The sequence below is a fragment of the Porcisia hertigi genome, chromosome 36, assembly GCF_017918235.1.
Source record: "Porcisia hertigi strain C119 chromosome 36, whole genome shotgun sequence".
Taxonomy (NCBI): domain Eukaryota; phylum Euglenozoa; class Kinetoplastea; order Trypanosomatida; family Trypanosomatidae; genus Porcisia; species Porcisia hertigi.
The window spans coordinates 562702-585764 of record NC_090595.1 but is presented as its reverse complement, the minus strand read 5'-3'; the positions used below and the strand labels follow the sequence as shown (position 1 = coordinate 585764).

Below are 23063 nucleotides of genomic sequence, written 5' to 3'. Positions count from 1 at the left end.
TTTGCGAAGAGGCTGTTGGGGTGGGAGAGCGAAGGTGTGCTCCTCGGCTCGACTTGACTCGTGTAGACTCCTTGAGATCGATAGGGAAGAATGTACGTGCCGATAGAATTGGTACTATGAAACGTGAAGTGAAAAACATTGAAACCGAGGTCAAAGGCTTTTTCAAAACAGCATCTGCACCTCACGTGAGGCATACACACACACACACGCATATATGTGTATGTATATATATGAAGCAATGCCGACAAGCGAGGGAGGCCACTAAACGACTGTTCCGTCCTCTGCTGCCACCTTAACCTCCCTTTTCTTTCGTGTTGGAAGTGAGTTGTTTTGCTTCCGTATTCGCATTGTTATATTTTCCTTTTTCTCGAAACCAACAACAACAAAAAAAATAGTTCGTCCTTTGTTTTGCTTACTCACTCCTTTTTTTCTGTTGACACGGTAGATACGCAGATGCGCGCGCGTATCACAGCGACTTTCCTTTTTCTTTTTTTTTCTCCCCATTTTCGTCGTTTCCTCTGGCGCTAGACTGACCCCCTCCCCTTCCCTCCTTGCCTGCCGGTACCCACAAACACCTCAGGTGGGGGAATAAAAAGCCGGGTGTCTACGATGTAAGAGCGAGCGATATAGAACTATCAACATCTGCAGTGAGGTCTCGGGTGGTTATGTGTCTGAGCGGCATGCGATCGCAAACAATATCTGCATCACTTCTATGGGAGGCAGTGGTCAATAGGGCTTGGAGTGGTGGTCACATAGTCCCCGCCACTGAATGTAAGGAAAACCAATCCGTCTTCGGTGATGCACGACGTGAAGACGGCCATGATAGAGGTGCCCATAAGTGCAGAGGTTGTGCTCTAAAAGTCCAGCAGGTGTGGCGGTCGCGCTTGCCTATGGCCGCTTGGGCCCCACACAGTGGTTGGCTGATGCGCTGCCGGTAGAGCTCTCGCTGGGAATTTGTTTCATGTCAGCTTGCGGTACAAGGGCAGTGGGGGAACATCGGATGCCGACGTGATGGATTCCATGTGATCACCACTTGGTTTCCTTGGACAGGCATGTGTGGTGGGGCTTAGGGCTGTCGTCAGTTTTGCTCATATCGGCTTAATGTTGCGGAGAACCGTTTTTTTTTTTTTGCGGTGGGGGGGGCGGGAAGCAGCGCGTATGTCAGGTGTGTCTGGGGTTGTGGACAGTCTCAGATGTGCCTGACGACGACGCTTCATCCATTCTGTTTTTCTTTCTGCCCTCAAATTATATCCTCCCGGGTAATGCTATCGCCCACCTTTGTTTTGTCTTCAGCTCCTTATTGTGTGCCGTGCAATATGTTGCGCTCCTTTCCAAGCTGGATTGGATTACCTTGTCTCCCTCCTTCCCCTGAGAGGAAAGAAGAGGGGCTCCCCTTTTCACCCAGCTCTCTCTCTCTCTCGTTCTTTTCCTTTCCCGTGCGTGTAGGTGTGTATGCGTGTGCGCATTGAATTCTCTATTTCCATGTCATTGGGGACTTTGTCGTCGTTTTTGTCGCTGCTTTCTGGTGTAATGTTCACGCCCGCCCACTTTGTGTCTAACTTCTTCATATCTTTTCCTTCGAAAAAAAAAGTCGATGGCTGGTTGTACGCCATAGCCACGCTCGCTTCTCCAAGCACGTGAATGGGGATTAACATTGCACAATGAAGCGCTATACCAAGGAGAAAGCCGCAGCAAGAAAGCACATCACCGTAGACCTGGGCAAAGTTGTTCCCCAAAGGTACGTCTGATCTACCCTCACTCGCGCAACACACCCGGCGTATACATTAGGCGGCTGCAACCGCCCCAGTGTGACCCTATGCGACAGCCTCTACCTTAACGTTTTGTTTTCTTGTTGCTCACCCGCGCGCCCACTGCTCAAAGGTATACATCTCCACATGTATCTCTGCTCGCTTTTGCATTTCAGAGAAAGCGGTCACACACACACATACACACACGCACGCAACTTCATATGTGTCATTCCACGTGGTGGCGGGGGAGGGCGGAGATTGGATGCAACCCCAACGAAGTTCTCTTTCTACTAGGGAAACAAGGTAACTGAGAACAAGAGTCCACGCAAAGCCGCCTCCGCTGTGATTGGTACAGCTGTGTGCCCGTGTCTTGCATATGTGCAGGGACGGGTGTCTGGCCGTGACAGTGCAGGGCGGGAATGGTGTGCTGCGATCGACCCCACTTGGGATTGTTCTACCCGCACCGCGCAGGCTTTGTGGAGGTGCGTGGCCAGCCCGGCGCTGCACCGGGCATGCTGCACGAGCTGCGTAGATCGCTGGAGCCTCATACCACACTGTACTCGACGCACTCTGGTGTCGCAGGCAGTGGCGTAGCACTCATACCGCGCGTGCTGCATCGTCCCATTTCTCGTGGTGATGTGCTCGTCGCTGTCGCCCATGGCACCCCTTGACTGCGCCGGCACACGTTTCTGTACGGGCGCCTTCCACCCGGCACGCCCACCCCCAGTTGAGGGTCCCCGGCCCGGGGTGGTGGTGGTGGCAGGCTTGTGCTGCCCCCCGATTCATGGCGACGTCGCAGCTGTCCGTGGCACATGCGGGCACGCCTTCCTGACACCGCCGTCTCCATTTTGGAGGTAGGCGTGCCAGCACCACCAATGTGGTGCTGGTGCGCTGGCCGCGTGCGCCGAATCCACCGCGGCAGAGGGGCGCACCCTTGACGGAGGATGACTGTGCTGTGGTGCAACCGTGACAAGTGAGCGGGAGTTGTGCGCATGTGCTTGGCGACTCGTCTGTCGTGGTAGGTTGTTGTAGAAGAGAAAAAGGTTCAGTAGGAAAGTCGAGTCGCTCTGTGCGCCAGTGGAAAAACCAGCACCGCCGTATCCCTTGCTTCACCGCCCGCGTGGCCTCCGTTATTGTGGTTGTTTCTGCGTAGCGACAAATATGCCGCTGCCGAGTTTCGAGCGCCTGGTTTGTTGTGTACCCTGTTGGTGTCCTGCACAACTGCTTTTATGCGACCACCACCACCACCATCTCTCTCTTCAGCTATTCTCACGACGCTTCTGTTCTCCGACCTTTGAACCTGCACAGATCTGTTAGTGTACAGACGCTAAGAGACCGAAAAAAAATTTTTTTTGTTCACGGACGCCGAGTTAGGCAGGATTTGTTCATCGGTGATGTTGTATCGTACCGTACAAAGTCGCTTTCGCAGTGTTAGGCAGTGTCTGCCGAACGGTGTCGCAGCATGGACCGCACTGCACGTTCCACGGCACGGAGGGGAACTTTGCAGTTCCCTACGATCCTCGAGGACAAGCTCGACAACTGTCAGATTATGCACTACTAAGGGTGTCCTGTGTGCCTCAACCCGCTACGAGCACACTACCACAGCAGCACAGCTCCCAGAAAAAGAATTGTCGGCGAAGGAGCAGTTGGACGAGCTCATGGAATCTTTTGAAGAGGCCCGCGAGCTGATCGCTGAGGCAAGTGAAAGCGTAGGCACAACATACTTCGCAGAGGATATTGAAGACGCAATGAATCAGACCAGGGATGTTCTGAGGCGGTGGGAGAGCCTCCAGGGGATGATGGAACGGGAGGGTTCTGTAGAGCAGCTGCAAAAAGTTCGCAACATGTACGCGTTGAGAATCAAACAGCTGGAGGCAGAACTGGAGACAGTACGAGAGGCTGGGGGCGCCGGGTAGGAATTGCGCTGACCTTGTTTTTTTTTTTTTGGGGGGGGGGGGAGGGGTGGTTGTCTGCTCGCTTTTCTGCGCCCGAGGCACTGTTCGCCAATCCCTACAGAGAATAAGACATTGGAAGTAGTTGCCCTGATTCCGAGTTGTAGTGGTGTGTTTTCCCGTATACTCGAAATCAGCATCGTATTGTTGGGTGATGACACTCAGGCGTCCTCTTTACATTGTGGTCCCTCTATCCTTGCCTTGGTACGGACTCGGTCACTGCCTTGTCCACGATTCTTTACTACTCCCCCCCCCTCCCCCCACCCACCCACTCTCATCCGCATTTGTGCCCATTTTTGTCCAATCGTTTTTTCCCCCCAATCCGTCTTTCTTTTAATCTTTGGACTCTTCGGTTGCCTTTCCATTGTCACTTTCAACTTGACTGCACGCCTCCATGGCCTTCCTATGGCCGACCCACCATTTGCACACTATCCCAGAAGCGTCGAGGGCACACCAAGTTTCTTTTCCCTGGCTCTTCCACTCGGGTCCTTCTCTTTCGTGTTGACACATCCTCTGTCTAGCTTCAGAAGTGTGTGTGTGTGTAATTGTCGGCAGAGGGTGTACGCCGTTGCTCTATAGCCTTCCGGATTATACTGTCGCCTCCACCCGGCTTTGCAGAATACAATGGGCGTGCCTGACTTCGTCAAGTTTATTGCGCGCTCCTCGCCTGGCGCGCTTTGCCGGCTGTCAAAGGGAGGCTCCAGCCACGAGCCGCTTGTCTTCGATTTCATTCTCATTGACGCCACCAACGCGGCGCAGACGCTTGGACTTGAAGCGCTGCGTGCATTCCTGAATCCGGAGAATGTAGTGGCGAGGACAGCAATCATTTTTGCGCTGGACTCGCAGCGAGATCGCAGCGGCTCGGCGCGTGCTCATAGGCATGCACTCGTCCGCATCGGTGACCTTGACGTGCACGTACAGAAATTGTGCAGCCAGCTGGCGGGCGCGTACCGTGCCTACCAAGGGAGTGCCAAGAACCTTGGAGCAGGTGCCGGCGCTAATCCGTACATCCTGACCAGCGGACGGGGTGTAGCGGGGGAGGCAGACTACAAGCTTCTTGATCTTCAGCGCTGCTTGGTGACCTCCGCTATCGCCAACGGGGCCACTTGTCTTCCTACCTTTCTCTTCATCTCGGAGGACTCGGATGTGCTCTGCGGAGCGCTCTGCGGACCAGCACCCCAGCATGTCTCCATCGCCACAAAGTTGCAGGACGTCCTGTTCGAGCCGTCAATTCTGCGTCTCGATCGGGTCCTGGCATTTGTGGCGAGCTGCACCGACGCTTTCTACGTGGAGAACGAGAAAGAGGCGGCGGCATCTGCTGCAGCCAAGATGAAGATCGCGGAAGAGAGAAGGGCTGCGAAAGCGAGGCAGTCGGGTTCCCGCCCGACTGCATCGGTGTCAATAGACGTTCAGGACCAAGAAGTCTGTGAAGAGGCTCAGATTTCTGTCGAGGACACCGCAGTTAGCACTGCGGAAAAGCCGGGGGCGCCTCGCAGCAATGATGTGCTGCGTCGGCGCAAACAAGACGGCCCGATGGTGGCCACCGGCGTGCGCATCGAGTTGACGGACAGCAGCGATGACGACGAGCCAGAGCATGCAAGAGCGCAGGCGACGACCGTGGCTGCCGGTGTGATGGCGAAGACGCCTGGGTCAGAGGTGAAGGGGGGCTCTATCGAAGATGGCAAGTGTGCCGTAGGCAACGGCGCCGCTCCGACGGAGGGCGAACTTCTCGTGTCCACCATCACGCTGACTAGCTGCGTGGATATTGTGTTTCTGTTTATGATGGTCATGGGGAACGCGGTCAATGTGCCGCCCCTGGTGCGAGGTGCTACGAAGGTGGATGCTGGGTCATGCTGGCAGGCGTACTGCAAGCACAAGTACAAGAATTTGTCTCCGGCAGAGGCTGAGACGGGCCGCGTACTGCTCACCACTGCCGCCAGCACGACCTCGACGGACAAAGGTAGTCTTGAGCTGAATTGCCACTTCCTCCACTCAATTTTAGAGGCCGTGCACTACGCAGATGTGGAGGCGCGACCGCCCGTTAAGGAGGAGGGGAACCGCGCAATCGCCTACCTCTCCAACGCCGTCTACGCGACGCTGCGCTACATTGTTGGCTGCAATCTTCAAAAGACTCCAGAGCTGCAGCAAACGTTTCTGGACTCTCGTCCGCTCTCCGAGACTGCCATCATGCTTCCTAGTCTCTCCGCGGTGATGTGGGTTCTTGGCCAGCAGGCGACTCTGACTTTTTCTTTCCCGCTACACGGCCTTGCCAAAAGGGAACTCTTGGTGGCTGCATCGCAGGGCGCCTCGGCCGCAAAGGAAGGCGCGAATAGCCCGTCAAGGGTTGTCTTGAATCGCTCCACCTCTTCGCGCGACGCAGCTTTCTCTGCAGGCGACCTCGACGTTGGCGAACATTTGGCGGAGCCTGCCGCTTCAAACGCATGGGCCGTCCGAGGTGCGCGCACGAGCAAGGTGTCGCTCGAAACTTTGATGCAAACGTTCACCAGTGGTGTGGACAGCAAGGGCTCAGCATCGCGCAGTGGTTGTTTCACTGCTGCTAGCGCCACGCGATCCATACAACATCTCAGCGTCACGGAGATGCTGAAGAAATCTCTTCAGATAGTCTCACCCGGTAGTTTAGCAAAGGCGAACCTTTTTCTCTATATCATGACCGTATGGACGTACGCGCTCGGACTTGGTGTGCCTCGCATGGCGATGCTGACCAAGGCTGCTGCGTCAGTTGCAAAAGCGGAAAGGGGGGAGTCAGCGTGCATCTCAGCGCACCCGCCCTCTTCAGCAGGTGCTGGGAAGGGTCCAGAGATGAGCTCTGATGTGTTGCCAGCTCTCGGACACTATATGTACAGCTTCGAATTGCGTCGCATGGCGCCTGTTTTACAGGCTTCGGCAGCGCAGAGGCCTTCGTCTCTCACCACCGGATCGGGGGGCTCCGCTCCACCTGATGCGGCGAGCAACATGGCCTCCTCTTCGAGCGAAAAATCAGCGGTGCACCAAGCCATACTCACAGCGCTCGGGGTGTCGTACGACTATTCAAAGGCGCCCAGTGCCCCTTCAAACGTTGTGAATCTGCCTCACTCCGCGATGGACGAGGAGGATGTGGCAGAGCTCCAGCGCCTAAAGAAAGTTGCAAAGAAGGAGCGCGCCCTGGCGGTTTCCGTGGCCGCTGTCACTCCTGCTAAGAGGTTCCGTGGCGACACAGACGAGAGGGACAGCATGTCGCCATACTGCGACAAGGAGGACAACTCCGAAGGGGGGCACAACAAAAAGTTGCGGAGCACCAAAAAAGATGGTTCCAAGACTAAGAAGCGACTGGGTAAGCGCGAGCGTCTGAAGCAACAAAAGGCAAGCACGAAAGTAGCTGCTGTGCCAGCATATGGAAGCGCGCCAGGGTCTGCTGCGCGTGAGAGAGTAAAGGCATCTGGGAAGACTGCGGCCTCCTGAAGTGTCGGAACCGGAAAGTCACTGCGACAAGGCGGTTGTCCCCGCAGTGCCGAACCCCCTCCCACTGTATTCCCACATAACACAGTTAACGAGGTTGTCTTTTTTTTTTTGGTCTGACGGTCATGTCAATCGTTTAACGCGGGGGCGAACAGAAAGACAGGGAAGCTACGTGACTCTCATGCAGGCGCGGGAGGGAGAGAAGCGACTACGATGGTCGATGGTGGCATGAGGTGTTCTGTGAAACGGTTGTCGCCATTTACCTTTACCCCTTCCCCCCTCCCCGCTCCCTGACGCCGGTATGCAGGGGGGTCCACGTGGGAACGCTTTGTCTAGTAAAAGCAAAAGAAAAATGAAAAGGGACTTTTTTGTCAGTTGTTCCAGTGCCTCGGGAACAGAGCGGGGCACCTCCATCCCCGCGTCCACTCCCAACCCTTTCCGGCCTTGTCGTCACTTTTTTTCACCCCCTTTCGGTGAAAGGTGACGGATGGCGAACGTGCCAACCTATACGCTATCAAACGAGAATCTTTGGAAGGAGAGATCAGCGTGACACTGACCGGAATACGTACTGACCCTGACTTCTACGCCATCAGCGCGCTCATTATCGAATCGCCCCTCCCACCCCCCACCTCCCACCTCCCCACCCCTCTCCCTCCCTCTCTCCTCGCTCTGACGAAAGGCGACACCGTCAGCGTCGATGGGCAGAGGGGAACACCTACGCTGTGAGGAAACCCAGCGGGCTCCCCTCTCCCGCCCCCCTACTCGATTGTTTACGCTAAATTGCTTCCTAGCACGGGCAGTGCGACGTCGGTGCAACCCGCCTCCCCTCCCCCACCCCCCCCCCCAAAAAAAATACCACCACCGAGGAGGGGAAGGAATTCAGTGCCATCCTTGGCTACTGAGGTCATTGGTACCTGGATGGCAAGTAACCGATACAGGGTGCAATGGAGACGCACGTCTTTGGCACTTATCTGCTAGGGAAAGCGCCATCGTCTCTTCAATGTATTTCACCGAGTCCGTACCGCTCCCTTGGCAGGGGGTGCCTAAACCAGCGTTGTGGATGAGGCTGCGAGCGTCGACATGCAAAGTGGGGGTAGGCAGAGCTGGAGCCTGGGGTGGCTCTCTGGTTACCGGATCAACATTGCCCCGATACGTGTGTGTGTTGGGGGCCTCTCCCTATGCGATTGACGTGTAGCAGGCGCGCGTTTGAAGCAGCGGTGGTGGCGTAGAGGAGTTTACGGCACATGCGTTACATGGCAGAATGAACACGCTGTGATTAGGGGTAAGAACAAAAATGCATTCCTGTATCTCTCCGTCTCCCACCCTCTTCTTTTACCTACTCATCCGCTGACCTCCGCATTGATCTCACGTCGATACATCATTTGTTCACGGCATATTCGCCACAAGAGAAGCGCGAAGCAGGACTATATATATATATATATATTCATTGCCAGTCTCGCCTCACCGTATCAACGTGCGCGCCGTGTGTGTGTGTGTGTGTGTGTGTGTGTATTGGAGGTGGTGGTCTTGATTGGGCGCGACTGGGTGCGCAGGCGGCTTTACTAGGTGTGTTCCCTGTTCCTGAGCGGCTTTGTTGCTTCCAGCGGAACCTTTCTTGAACAAGAAAGCATTGTCACCCCAACGAAGAAATAAGTGCGTCTGTGCATTATTCGAACCGCCGTTGTCGCCCTGATACACACACACACACACTTACACATACACATACACACTACATATATACACTTCAGGGGTGTCGCAGGAACCGCTCACTATAAAAAGGAGTATGCTGCCAAAGATAAAGGAATCATTCGGGAAGGCAGTAAAATTACGGGAGGGGAAGCTGCAGAGGGCTCATGGTAGTACTGGTGCTGTAGAGGAGAACTCTGAGACACACAGCAACCGGGAGAACTCTCGCAACACCCCATCACGGCGCCAAAGCGGCACCCGTACACCGAAGGAGTCCAACAAGAAGGATTGGACGGCGTTCGTACCAACCGTGTCGTCTGCGCCAGAGCATCGCACCGCATCTGTGTGTTCTGCCTCGGAGTGCTCGAATCAGTCGATAGAGTCACCAGTGGAGGCTGCTCGAACCTCTACAGAGATTCGCACCACGACCCCCTCCCCGCGTGCCGTCACAACCGTTCATGTTCCGGTAATGGCCGCTGAAAGCGTGGAGGCAGTCGATGGAGAGGATCAAGGGACAATACCCACGTCCCCTATCGAGACAAGAAAACGTGTAGCGACGGCGGAAGTGGACGCGTCGTGCACAGACCCAAGTGGAGCGGGGCGCTCTCCAGCAATGCCCGTCCGGTCCGTCTCGTCCGTCAGCTCTATCGCTTTCTCGGGGTTGGACACCACCGTCGCCGGCACATCAATCCAGTTCACCAGCGGTGAGAACTCTCCAGACCCTGCCCTAAGGGAAAAGGAGGCGCTTAGCACTGGGCTGCTCATTGATGGGAACCCCGCTAAGCCGCAGCTTGCTCGTGCGCAGAGACACAAGAGTAAAAGTGACGATGTTGATCACCACACTGCTGCCGCTGGCACTCGGGCGAGGACCTTGTCTTTTGACATCTGCACCGAAGACGAAAAGCGTCCCAGGAAGGCACCTGCACATCCCGAGGATGAACACGAGGCACCGCCGCGGCATAGGAAAAAAACATCGGAGGCGTCCATGAAAAACATGTCTGGCTCATCTAAGCTTTCCGCGACCAGCGCAAGACCGAAAGCACCAGAGAGGCGGGCCGAAAGGGCCATCAAATCCGCGTCTCAGTTCAAGGATGCAGTGCCGCCGTCGGCGGCCTCGGTGCAAAATGACACTCGTACGCACAGTGCACGCAAAGCTTCCCCGCCCTCAAAGGCTCGAGAGATGCTTGCTTCGGAGTATCACCCCAGAACGTTACGGGCGTCAAGGCAGGCCGAAAGGGCGCCTCAAGGGCGGCATCGATCGGTGCCTTCTTTTGACGCTTATGCATTGGCGCCCACCGCACTACCATCCTCTCGCAGTACCAGCAGGAGCGGTTTTGGTATACGTGCGGCAACGGCCTCAGCCAGCTTGTTTGATGAATCGAACAGGCGGCACTCGTGCCATCGCCATCATCACCGCCATCGCGGGTTTCGTCTCACCCCAGACAAGGAGACAGAGGAGGATGTTGACAGTGAGCGTTCAGTTAGCACCGCGGAGCGAGTGCCCGGCACCAGCGTGTTTCAGGACCCCGAAGATATATTGGGTCACACGGACAGGAGGGGCTGGCGTAGTCGCGCCCGCAGTAAAGAGTCAGATGGGCCGTCAAGGCGATCACACCCGCTCACTTTGTGCGCAGATCACCACAGCAGTCGAAATGAGACGCAAAAGGAGCCCCGCTATGTGCTCCCACGGTCACCAGTGCGGCGCCGTGGTTCAGCGCACGTGGGCGTGGGGTGCTTGGACGCCTGGGGGCTAGTTCAGAAATCGTTGACGGAGGCGAAGGAGTACAACCGTGAGGGATTCTGGGGTGGGCGTCATCCACGCATCCGACGCAGCAGCGTCGAGGCGCTGCAACAGCGGTTCTCCACCCAAGACGTCTACGGCAGTAGGGAGAGGGAGGACGTGCTGTCGGAAGACCGAGTTCCGTCCACCTCAAGCGGGTCGCTAATTGACCGGTACAGAATGCAGAACATCGCCGGCGCGGTGCCAGTAGACGATATCAGAGCCACGTCCCGCCGGCACCACTCGAGCATGGCATCCCGTCGCCACCAGGGGCAGTTTTACTCACCAGGTGAGGCGTGGTTGCCGGGGCCTCCGTCTGACGATCGCATGTTGTTGGACCACATGCGTCTAGCTGCCGAAGAGAACGACACAGAGAGTGCTGGTCCCCCGCCGGAGGCTGCGACCCGCCATAACGGAGTTTGCCCGCAGCCGAAACGGCGACACCGTCGTGGCAGCAACGGGGCTTACGTTGGCCGGCGCGAATCCTCGAGGAGACAGCGTACACACTCGACCCCCAGTTCCTCCAAGGGCGCCGGCGTTACAGGGGGCAAGGAGGAACTCTCCGCATCTTTGCGCTCTGATGAGACCAGCGAGCTAGAAAGTCCCCTCCACAGAGATGCTGGGTCGTCATCGCTGTCACAGGGTTCTCGCATCGTTGGGGATCGAGAACAAGCGCCGTACTGTCAAAGCTCTCCACGGAGCGACTGCGAATATCACCGAGCGTCAGAAGCTCGAGAAAGCTCACGCGCCCACCGCCGGAAAGGCTCTCGTTTCCGTGGCCACCACCGCCCCGTGGATGGGGTTGTCCCCGAACACCACACAGATGCGTCACGTAGGCATCACCACCTCGAAAGGGAGGGATGCGGTGGATCTTGGCACTCCCGGAGCCATCACAAACACCGAGCGCCTGCTTCGCCAGCGCCGGACAGCCCACTCCGCTCTCGCGGCAGGTTCTTTCGTGAAGGTCTAGAGTCGAAAATGCAGGTCGGAAAGGTACGGTATCAATCACCTGCGTCGCTGACGTCCTCCCCGGTTCGTGGGCGGCGGTCCGGGAGCGCAACTGGCGTTGGAAAGACCACTCCGCCGCGGCGAGCGTCGCAGAGTCACTTGTTGTCCGCTGCCTCGTCTCCCCTTTCGGAAAAAGAGCTGCTGAAGGATGTAGCGGTGAAGCTGAGCGCGCTGGAGCAGGAGATCGCAGACGACGATGCTGCGCGGGAGCGCGCTATGATGCAAAGTCCGTTTGAGCGTCTTTACCACCTCAACAATCGTCGCGATCGTGACGAGCGCCGCAAGAAGGTCTTTCAGTTGCACTCTCTTGAGCGACTTCGCGATCGCATCGTCTCTGGCTCTCTAGAGGAGAGCCGTAAACGGAAAGAGGAGCGACTGCGGAAGCAAGAGGAGATGCTCACCAGTCCAAGTGGGGTGTTTGTGCGCTTGTATCATCACGCGACTTCTCACCGCTCGTCAGGGGGCAGCGCCACCGGTGCTGTCGACGAGAGCGGTCACACCAGTGCGCGGAGTGGTGATCGCAGTGGTCGTGCCAGCGTCAACACCACCGCCGTGTCCAGCCGTCCACCCTCGACAGCACGTAGTCGCATAAGCAAAGCCGAGTCGGAAGCGCTAAGCAACCGCCTATACCTAACCGCCGCAGCCACGCAGCGCAAGAAGGAGGCGATGATGATGAAGTCTGTGGAGAAACGCCGACAGCAGGAAGTCGAGGAACTTCTGATTGCACGCTTGGCGGGGCAGATTTTGCTTGAGCGCTCCCGCGAGCATGAGTCAGCCAAGAGGCGACCGCAGCCGCTAGCTCAGGTGGAGGAGGATGCCCGCGTTGAGCTGGAGAGGCTTCGCAAGAAGGACCCAGAAGGGTACCAGAAAAAGGTGTTGCAAGGTCGGGTGCTGTCGCCAGCGGAGAGGGACATGCAAGCTGCGCGACTTTATAAACACGGCTACGTCTCCAAGGCGAAGCTCGAGGCGGAAAAGAAGGCGTTGGAACTGAAGAACTGCACCTTTCACCCGAGCATCAATCAGGGCATGGACTTTTTCCAAACTGCTGCACGTGGCAACACGCACCGCAAAGACAACGAGCGGAGCAGCGGCAGGGGATCGGCAGATGACGGAGCTCGAGGTGCCAGCGCCCAACGTGTGCAGCGTCAACGCGAAGGGGACCGGTGTACAAAGCTGTATCTGCAAGGAGTCCAAGCCAAGGAACGTGGCGAGGCGCTACGCCACGAGCGTGATCGCGTAACGCGCCTTGGAATTCTGCGTGGACGTATGGAGAACGACCACCACTTCAAGCGCCGCGTCGAACTCGACCCGTCCCTAGCCGAACGCTTCATGAAGTCGCTTGTGGTGTAGTGCACTAACCTAGCGCAGGTCTGCCTGAGTTGCATGTACATCACGACGAGGGCTGAGATGTTTTCTGTTTGGTTGTTGCTCGTGTTCCGCCGCGTATGCAGTGGAAGGAGAGAAAAAAAACGATGCTGCTCTATTTGTTTTCATGTTTTTTTTTCTTTTGCGTGTTTTCACTAGATATCGCTTCGCACGCACGGTCGCTTCTTGTTTTTGCATTACTTTGTGTTTCTCGATATGTATTTGTGCGCCTACGTGTTTGTGGCATCCTCAACAGGGTTCACCTTTCTGTCGCTTCTGCTTTAATCTCTCGTTCTTTTTGTGTGTGCGTGTGTGTCCCGATTTTGGTTCATCCGTGGCGGTCCCCTACGTGATCATGTATATAATGTGTGTCACTATACATGTGTGTGTGTGTGTGTGTGTGTGCTATACACACATATATATATATATATACATGTACATGTATACGTTGTTTTCATGGGGGTGCTCGTCCCGAAGGTGCCGAAATTCGGAGCTCCGAAATAGTGCTTGAGAGAAGATGCGACAGTGACGTGCGCTTTGAGAATATAGACGCGATCCCATCGATTCTCTCTCTCTCTAACCGCTCCGCCATGCGTTCGCCCACGCCTGCGTACACAGAGAGGGGCTCGTCGTGATTCCCTCCCGGTGCTTTTCGCTCTTCTCCGCACAGCCTTTATCTTTTTTTGTGTGTGTGCACACTTCTGCTGTGGAAGCAATGATCACAGTGTTCCACAGTACAAAAAAGGACGAGGCACTTTAAACGCGGATGTGGACGTGCTTCGGGCAACGGAAGACGGGGAGGAAAGACACGATTCACTCAGGGTGTGTTGGATCAATGCAACGGGATCCTTTGCAAGGATTATTATTATTTTTTTTTTTTTTTTTGGCGTGCCGTCGTGGGCTCGCTTTATCAGTGACAATGGAGGAGGAGGGTGAGGGGAGGGAGGACGAGCAAAAAGTGGAGGACAGGGTGACGAGTTGTTGGAAGAAATAAAGTTGCGCATGAGGTGGCGTTGGGGGAGTTGTTAGATACGAATAGAAGTCGTACCACTACTACAGAAACCGCCATGTTGTGGAACGTTTAGTTTTGTTTTTCACTGTTCGTGTGTGTGTGTGTGTGTGTGTGAACACTTTTTGCATCACCTGCGCCTGTGTTATGCCCAGGCAAGCTGCGGTGTTGACCGTTTTGTTCTCGTCGTTCTAACGCCCTCGCTCTGTTGGGGTGTTCCCCCTTCAAACCCCTCACGTATCTGGGTAAATGGTGCGGTGAAAATCGCACAATACAGAAATGTACTGCTGTCTCTGGAGAAGTTGCGGTCTGTGGGTGGGCTGCACAACTCCCCACCCCCACCCCATTCCCCTGCTCACAAAACTGAAAATATTCACAAGCTACAAGAATCAAATATACCGGGGAGAACAAACACCCCACTTCGCGTCGCATGGCGCCGATTCTATACACTGCCCCCTCTTCCTCTTCGTGTGGTAGGCCGGTGCCGTGGAGGTCTTCTGATTTCCTTCTTGGGCGCATTCTGCCGTCCTCCCCCCGTCCCCCCCCTTCCCATAAATGAGGACTACTTCACTTTTTCAGTCGGTGGATCTTTTGTGGCCACCCGGGTGAGACTCTTTGCACCCTAACATCGTCCCCATAATGATGTACCTGAGCTGCGCCTTGTGCTCCCCTGTTGTAAATGGTGTGATGCGTTTTCCTTTTGATTCGCTCTGCTGCTATCCTATACCTTGCTCATGCTCATATCCCCATGCCTTTCCCCTTGATACTGATTGGGAAAGAGCTCTCATGCGACGTCTTGCGAGACTGCAGAGTGGTCTGTGCCACATCGCGCCGCGACTGTCAGATTCACTGCATAGTAGCCCATGCGTTCGCCCGACCTCCAGCAGCTGCGAAGGACACCACTCACCAGCCTCCATGCCTAAGAAAGCACCTCCGGCTTCTTCCGGGACACTGTTGCACAAAGCGCCGACGGCCGGCGATAACAGCGGCGGGAGTGGGACTAGGCAGCAGCAGCAGCAGCAGCACATGCACCCCATGGAACTCTTGTCGAGAGTCTTTCAGCAACATCCACCTGCACTGCGCTTACACCGGGAGCTCACTATTGCGCTCACTGAGGGAGACTCTGCCCGCGCGGCAGACTTGGCTAGCGTCCTCGCTAGCACGATACAGCGCTTCGCGGGAGCGCAACATTCACAGTCGATAGAGATTGACGCGCCATCTGCAGTGTCCGAGAGAACGGAGCCCGTCTCTCAGAGCGACATCCCTGCGGCTGGTGTGGAGGATGTAGAGGAGGCGTTGGAAAAAACACGGCAGGAGCTCGCTCAACAGGCGGCGATGCATGTACGGAGCAACGTGAGCAGAGGCGAGGATGCCGGCACTTCTCTCTCTGCCTCCGCCGGTGCAGGGGAGCTACCTTTTTGGCGCGACCCGGAACAACTGTGTATCACTGTATTGGAGTCCGCGTTCGAGACGGAGGTTCTCTCTGGGGAGTCGCAGGACACGCTCACTCCTGCCGGCAACCGAGCGGCGGAGTATGAGGCGGAGCAGGTGCGTGTACTTGACAGCTACTTGGAAAAAGAGGCTCTGCGCTGGAAAGCGCAGAAAGCGGCAATCGCAAAAGTCATCCTCGATGTGACTCGCTTCCTGGGACTCACCCCAGAGGACCTCCAAGCAGCGGAGGGCATCTCTACGAGCCCTAGTGCAACTGCTGCGGCGGTGGGCGAGCAAAAGTTGAACGTGCTGCGTCACACCAACCTTGTTATCCGTGGCGAGGTGCCGTCGTCATCACCACCGCCACCACCCTCTTCAGGAATGGCATCGGAAAGCGTGGAGGCAGAGCTACATGTTTTGGAAGAACGGATGTCCTCTCTTGGGCAGCCGCTGACACCCATGGAGGTGCGCATGGCACGCTATGAGCTCCAGATGAACAGGTCAAAAATGCGGTATGTCGTCGGGGTGCACAGGGAGCTTCAGCTTGCGCTTGATCACAGTGCCGCGCTGCAGAGGGCGCTCGTGCAGAGGAACACTCCAACGGTTATGTTTTCCACGGGTACTGAAGTGTTTATGGCAGAGGTAATTCGAGCTCTTAACGAGGGGGCCAGTGCTTACAGTGCGAGCGTCACAGCAGCGGGTGGAGAGTTGTCAGTGAGCAGCGTGAAAGCACGGGAGGTGGTCGAGTCACCCGTTCTCCCGTTCACTTTTATGCTCAAGTGTTCTCTGTGGTTCACCACACCGCCAACTTCCTGCTAAGGATTACCAGCCAGGGGAGGGTGCCCTTGAGCTACACCCTGCGAAGTGCAATAAGCTCGGCCGGGCGCCGGTCAAGTCGCGGGCATACTTCAGTCTCTCGTGTGTCTGCGTACCTTGACGCTTTTCCTCTTTCCACAAGCTCCACCAACAAAAAACACGTCCAGCAGGCGCACCTGTACGCCAGCATTCAAGTCCATCTTCGGACGAGAAGGAGCTCGAAGATCCAACCGAGACGAGAGAGGTGACGGTGGGTGTTAATTTGCCCTTTTTGTTGATGAGGGGGGGGGGCAATACGCCCTACATCGGAGCACCGAGGGCGGAGAGGGGAGGAAAAGCGGAGTTTTTCTTGAAAAGTCAGCGCGCTACAATGACCACCCGTTTCTCACACGGTGGGCGCCACCGCAAAAACTAATGCTGCGGATGTGACACTGTTTTATGCAGCCCCTCCCCTCCCCGCCCTCCGCTCTGCAAACTACAATGAACCACCTTGTCTTCAGGATCCCATCCACCCACTACTTCTCTCATTACTTCATGTGTTCTTCTCGAATATTCTTTAATAATAAAAAACACACGTGCCTTATCTGTCAGGGATGAATACATCAGGGAACGTCGCGAAAGCTTCTCCCCCCCCCCCACCCGATCCTCTCCCCGTTTTTAGACGTGTATCGCTTGTCTGCTGGTGGACCTTGTAGATGCATATGAGTTGAGCTGCATATCTCCACCTCCAGCCCCCCCCCCCCCCCCCCCAAAAAAAAAAAACGTACCGGTGCGCCTCAGCCCTTTTGGGGCATTAGCACTCATGCTTCCGTCGAAGCCAGTTACGTCGACACAGCAGTCCACGAATGAGGGTGCCACGTCATCTAAACCGCCTCTGATTTCACCCTTCGCCGGCAAAAAAGTCAATCTGGGGACGGACGCCAATGACCCTAATCGACAGAGCGACGCCGGCGGGGCGCAGGGTAGCAGTCGCGTCGTGCAAAGGCATTTCGTCAACAGCATGCGCGGGGGTATTATTCCGGAAAAAAAAGGGGGTCTGCCCAAGACAGCTCATATTGGTGTTTGCTACAACCAAGACGTGTACGTCTTCGGCGGAGTGAACAGTAAAGGGCAGTGTAGCAACCATATCTTCTGTTTTGAAAAGCGAACATTGATGTGGCGCGAGATTCGGGGCGTGGGGGTTGTCCCGCGTGGCCGCACCAACCACGCTGGCGCCCTCATTGGCAGCAAAATTTACATCCACGGTGGCCATCGCCAGCTTGAAATATTCGACGATTTTTTCGCCTACGACATCGATACAGGGCGGTGGGAGAAGATTAGCTGCGAGCGGATGCAGGGGCCAGGTGCGGTATTTCTCCACAGTATGGTCTACATCCCGCCCTCGGAAAGCCTCCTCGTTCTCGGCGGCATTCACCAGCGGGAACAAAACATCTACCTCGGGCATCTGTTTGATGTTCGAAACCGCGTCTGGACAGGTGTACCACCGCCGCCTTCTGTTGACGCGCACCATCTCCAGCTCGTGACGGCTGCGTACAATGCCTCCTCCGCAACGGTAGTGGTTCTGGGTTTGATGGAGGAGAATGTAAGATACGAAGAAATAACCCCCACACCATACGTGTACCTCTTCCATCCCTCGACATTTGTGTGGAAACGTGTTACCACGACCACCGCACCAGCGAGCCCGCTGCCGTTTCGCATGGAGGAAATGTGGGAGTCACTGCTGCATTTTCTCATTCCTAGCGGTGGCGGTGTGTTTGACGAGCTCCTGCAAATCTGGATATTTCCTCTTCCGTTGGAGGCAAAAAATAACACTGATGTCGAGGATGCCTTGATTCAATGTATTGCAATGCCAGGCACCGAGGTGCCCCCCCTGCCGCTGAACAAGTACGGTTTCCTCGTCCTTGATATGCCGAGCATGTCGTGGTCCCTGGTGCCATGTAACCTACCGCGGAAACTAGTAGCGGAGCTGAACGTAGCGAACCGTCTAGAGCGGGATAAGATGGAACGATTTGTTACACGTCGTAATGCCTTCTTGGATACTGCTGCTTTCTCCACTAGCTCTCAGCGCATCAACTCACTTTCGGCTTCGGCCCACATTGGCGACAATGCGGTAGTCCCGCCCTTCTCCTCGAGCAATATCCGCAATCCTGAAGCTTCAAGGCACTCGCTGGTCTCGCAACAGGGGCTGCTGGAGCGGTCACGGCCCGTCTCCTCCAACATTCGTTCAGCGAAGACACGCGCCTCAGTAAGCCGTGGCAACCTCCCCGTCCCGTTCAGCGAGGCCAAGGCCGCCGCTCTCCTCAGTGGGTCTCGGTATCGCCGTCTTTTCTCCTATGAAGATGTCCCTGAGTTCACACGCAAGTACATCGTGGTGATCGTGCGCAATGCACCAACCAAGTTTGGGAAACCGCGACCTATGCAGTACGTCCTCCTCCACGGTGGACTGACGGAACTGACGGATTACGCAATGCTCATGTTCACGCCGGCCCTCACTCTGATGAATTCAGGGGCTGTAGCGTCTCAAGGCGGTGTGGCGTCCATGCAGCACCGGCTGTCGTTAAACAGCCGGGGTTCTTCCGACCCGCGCAGTCGACAAGGGTCATTGCTTTACCAGGGCCCGGACACCGAGGACAGTGCATTAGATTGGGATTTCGGGGAGGACTCGATGATGTCCGGTGGCAACTCGAGTACGGTGTACCCGAGGCAGAGAGGCCTCAGGGACGCCGCACTGGGCACAGCGCAGGCGGGAGAGGAGGGCCTTGCACGTCCTCGCACTGATAAAAACTGTAGCGACGACGACGACATTGGAGAGAAAGTGCACAAAAATGCGCAGCGCAAGTCGTTTCTGCTTCCAACTTTGCAAATGGGTCGCACGAACCGCAACCATCACAGCTTCGCTCTCCAGTTTGCACCGGGCAACAGCGTCCGGAGGGAATCGTTGCTGCCCTATGCGAACATCCCCGTTGCGGTCCTGCGAACACCGGGAGATGTGCAGAAGTGGTCGCGCAACTACTACGCTGACCAGCGGCGGTGGTTTGCCGAGCGACTCAAGGATGCCCTTTCTGAGGATCGAAAGCTACGCCGTTTTCGGCGGCTCAACAAGGCACGTGAGGCGCAGATGGCGACCACGTCCGGCTCCAGAAGCGGCCCGTATCCGGCTAACTCAGCAGCAGTCGTCGACAGCAGCGATGACGAGCAGGAGGCCGCCGTGGAGAAGTCGTCGTTTGCAGAGTCCTTCATGGCCGATGTATTCGGCCGTAGTGGTGTCAAGGGCACCGGCCTCCTCAGCAGCGACGATCAGCTCACGTTGGACGCTTCTAATGCCGTGATGTCACAGGCGGAGGCTCCAAAAAGACGTTTGCGTGACTTTTTCGAAGAGCACGGTCTTAACTGCTTTGAGGACGACCGGGATCTCCAGCACCAACAGCCGCAAAACTCGTTGCTCAGGGTATCGGCACTTGACAACAAGGACGCAAAGCAGGGCCGGCAGCGGAAAGACGCAAAACCAAAAAAGAAGGCCCCGTTTGCCGAAGGTGCGAACACAAAACTGGCCAAGAGGCTGAATACGCTACCCGCATTGACAAGCGCTCGTACACCCCACGCCTCTATGCCCTTAATGTCTGAAGTATTGATGACCTGTCCAGTTTTCGAGCGACTGCGCCTCAAAGGCTGTCACGACGAAGGCAGGGAGCCAATGAGAGCCGATTTCCTGCACAGCCTTCCCATCGGTGGCTTTATCCGGGGAGCAGCAGAGCCAATGCTGGATTTGAGAAATCTGCCATCGTACGCTCTGCTGACGTGGTCGATAGCACACATCCGAGCGGATCTCGATTTCTACGAGACAAGGCGGCGCCGCGCGCAGCTACGGTGGCGCTATCTTCGCGTTCTCGTGTGCACCGGGATGGCTGCCTACCTCTTCTACCTTTTGAGCCAAGCAGAGGTGAAAATGAATGGTGTCGCAGTTACTGGCACACCGGGCCTTCTGCTTGCCCCGGATTTACATCTTGTCGGCCCATTGAAGTCCTACCGCCTTCCTGTCAAGACAGTCCCGTACAACGTCGGAGGATCATCGGTGCCGCCGCCACCGGCATCGCAATCACGGGCTGCGCACATGACGGCTAGCGGCATGGTAGTGTACAGCTCACTTAGGTGACAATGCGTGAAATAGGGGGAACTGCTGATGGAGGTTTTACGAGAGGTACCGGGGGTACGCCTGGTAGCGCCGAAGCGGAGGGCGGTCGGTTTCAGAGTAAAGTCTTCGGGCCGGACGTTGGGGCCACTTCGGTGTGCGGGTGCATTTCCCACTCCTCCTTTTCCTCTACATCGCCCCAGTGTGTTTGTGCAGTGTGTCGCTGAATACTGATGTACACAATTGGGAATCTTCTGTATTTTGTGCGCGCGTGTGTGACACCGTTGGTGTCCGCCGCCCCCCTGCTTTGTGCGTTTTTGGGTTTCATGTGTATCAGCCTTTTTTTTCATCCATTTCCTGCACAGTTCGTCACTTCTCTCCTGCCCCCCCCCGGGTCCTCCCCGCGCTCTCCCCAATGCTGCTCTTGTAGGGGACACGTGCACACGAGCACAAAATTAACTTCCCCCCCCGGCAAAGCGCGCATCAGGGTCTGAGAGCCTGATGCCGAACCCTGCATGTCCCATAATTCCAGACTCGCCCTAGCGTTGTTTGCATTTCTACGCCGTTCTTCACGTTGCCACGATTGCGCTTCAACGCCAAATCGACTTCGCGTACGCTACGCGTAGCTGTCCATGAATGCGCCTGGTGCGATTCTCTGTGCGCCCCTCACCCTCACCCTCACCCCCACCCGACCACCCGCTCTCTCTTTTCCCCCCTCTCTCGAACAGAAAGTTGAAAGAACGAGCCGAAGACGTACAGAAATAAAAGTAAGAGCATCACTGACATCTGCTGGCGAGTGCACGCTGCGCAGGAATCATCATGACCTTCCGTACAGGCACAGACGATGCACATGTGCATAAGGTAGGTCTACCCGTGGCGGCGTCTCGGGGCTTCGAGGCATCACTTTCTGTACCGCCGCGCCAGCGGAGAAAGCCCCTCACCGCACTTGCATCACCCCAGAGAAGTCGCACACTACGTGGCAGCGCAAGCTCGAGTGGCGTGATTCACGACGACTCGACGGACCCCACGAACCCTAGCAAGCACCGAGGCACTGTATCTACGTCTTCGGGACCTACGCAACCGCGGTCCTTGGAGGCACGCCTTGACGCTCTCCGGGAGCGCCGCCTTGGGCGAGTGCCGCGGGCGTCTGCCACATCGGTGTCTCAGCCCGTGGCCCTCCTTAGAGGGCCAACCGAAAGCTCGGTGTGTCCGCGCCCCTGGAACAAGCCCTCCACATCTTCACCACCATCAATGGCACCGACACTGGCAACAGAGTTTGCGGATAGGCGGTCCACCATGGAACGCACCTTGTCTGAAGAGAAAGGTAAGGCCGCCTCCGCCACCGGTGATCTCATGATGAGGGAACCTCGCTTTGAAAGCAGCCACGGCGTCACATCTTCTACATTTACCTCCAACGGAACGTCTCGCACACGTGCCTCGATCACTGCCGCCACAGCCGAGCGACCTACTCAAGCTCGTTGGATGGTGCCTTCGGGCTCCGCTTCTTTTAACTCGTCCACAGTGTCGACATCTGCGTTGTCCGAGGCCCACGTGCCCAACTCCCCATCAATTGTCTTCTCGGCGTCAGACAGCCCACCATCGCACCCCTTTGGACCAGCGCCCATGATATACCGAGAGACATCTCCACGAGAGACAACGGATGATGAGCCGTTGTTGACGGCGTCAGTGAATCCCAAGAGGCAACTGATGCAGCGGGCAAAGCAGCGCCCTGCGGCTGAGGTGTCTTCATTTCCGTGTAGCCCCATCGACAATGCCGATGTAGCCCACCAGCCTTGGGTAGCGAGTACCGAATGCTTCATCAGTCTGCCGCCGGTCGACACCCCGCTAGGTGCTATCCGCGTCACAGTCCCTGATAGGCGTGAGGCGGAGCACACACCCCATGCCCGCTTCTCTGATGTGGTGCGCTCGGTGACGGACCAGCAGCACAGCGGGAACACCCCATTCGCCACCCCCCCCGCACCAAAGCTGACAAAGTCGTCACTTGGTGTTGAACCCCCAATCACCTCATTCAAAAATGTGGGGTCGTCAGCGACCCTCTCTACTAGTGCTAGGGACATCGGCAGCCGTCTCAATGCCAACACAGCAAACCGTCGCGCGGCAATTGACCCCCTTCCCACAACCTCTGTCACTCCCATCGATTCAGTTGCACCACTTTTGCACCCTCGCACCACCACGTCTCGCGAGACCACCGCGTTCCCTCAGTCGCCCCCTGAAGGCAAGTCGTCGCAGGACTGGCGAGACTCCATGCTCACGGGTGCGTACTATGGCCGAGATTGCCTCCACACGCAACGTACGCGTAGCACGTCTCGCGAGTCGTCTCACACCGGGCGTGGGCAAACCGCCTGTGGAGCCTTATCACCGGGTGGTGGAGATGGAGAACTACGCGCCGTGTCGGCCGACCACCACACCTCGCGAGAGAGCGAATTCTCTGGGGAACCTCCAGTTTCTTCTTCACCTCGAAACCGCCTGTCACCTGCAGTAACGAGCCACGTGACGCCGCCCCCCTCCTCTCCCGTCAGTGCATGTAGGTCGTTTCCTAGTAGTGCCCTTTACCATGCCTTCCTCGCTACCACGGTGCGTTTCAAGTACAAACTGCTAGATGACGACACCACGATGTCGACGACGGCATCCGCCGTGAGTGACACTATTGCAGCGGAGCTCG

At 56.5% G+C, this 23063-nt stretch overlaps 5 protein-coding genes across 5 annotated transcripts; all 5 read left to right on the top strand.

Moving 5' to 3' along the window:
• Positions 1-3142: 3142 nt before the first annotated feature.
• On the top strand, positions 3143-3664 carry JKF63_00140 (uncharacterized protein; the record flags this gene model as incomplete). The annotated part of the gene is made up of 1 exon (XM_067896192.1): positions 3143-3664. One exon carries the CDS (start codon positions 3143-3145, stop codon positions 3662-3664), a length of 522 nt encoding a protein of 173 aa, XP_067752349.1.
• Positions 3665-4324: 660 nt separating this feature from the next.
• Positions 4325-7159, top strand: JKF63_00139 (uncharacterized protein; the record flags this gene model as incomplete). The annotated part of the gene is made up of 1 exon (XM_067896191.1): positions 4325-7159. One exon carries the CDS (start codon positions 4325-4327, stop codon positions 7157-7159), a length of 2835 nt encoding a protein of 944 aa, XP_067752348.1.
• Positions 7160-8939: 1780 nt separating this feature from the next.
• On the top strand, positions 8940-12980 carry JKF63_00138 (uncharacterized protein; the record flags this gene model as incomplete). Its single annotated transcript, XM_067896190.1, has 1 exon — positions 8940-12980. One exon carries the CDS (start codon positions 8940-8942, stop codon positions 12978-12980), a length of 4041 nt encoding a protein of 1346 aa, XP_067752347.1.
• Positions 12981-14790: 1810 nt separating this feature from the next.
• Positions 14791-16254, top strand: JKF63_00137 (uncharacterized protein; the record flags this gene model as incomplete). The annotated part of the gene is made up of 1 exon (XM_067896189.1): positions 14791-16254. One exon carries the CDS (start codon positions 14791-14793, stop codon positions 16252-16254), a length of 1464 nt encoding a protein of 487 aa, XP_067752346.1.
• Positions 16255-17053: 799 nt separating this feature from the next.
• JKF63_00136 (uncharacterized protein) lies at positions 17054-20404 on the top strand (the record flags this gene model as incomplete). Its single annotated transcript, XM_067896188.1, has 1 exon — positions 17054-20404. One exon carries the CDS (start codon positions 17054-17056, stop codon positions 20402-20404), a length of 3351 nt encoding a protein of 1116 aa, XP_067752345.1.
• Positions 20405-23063: the final 2659 nt, after the last annotated feature.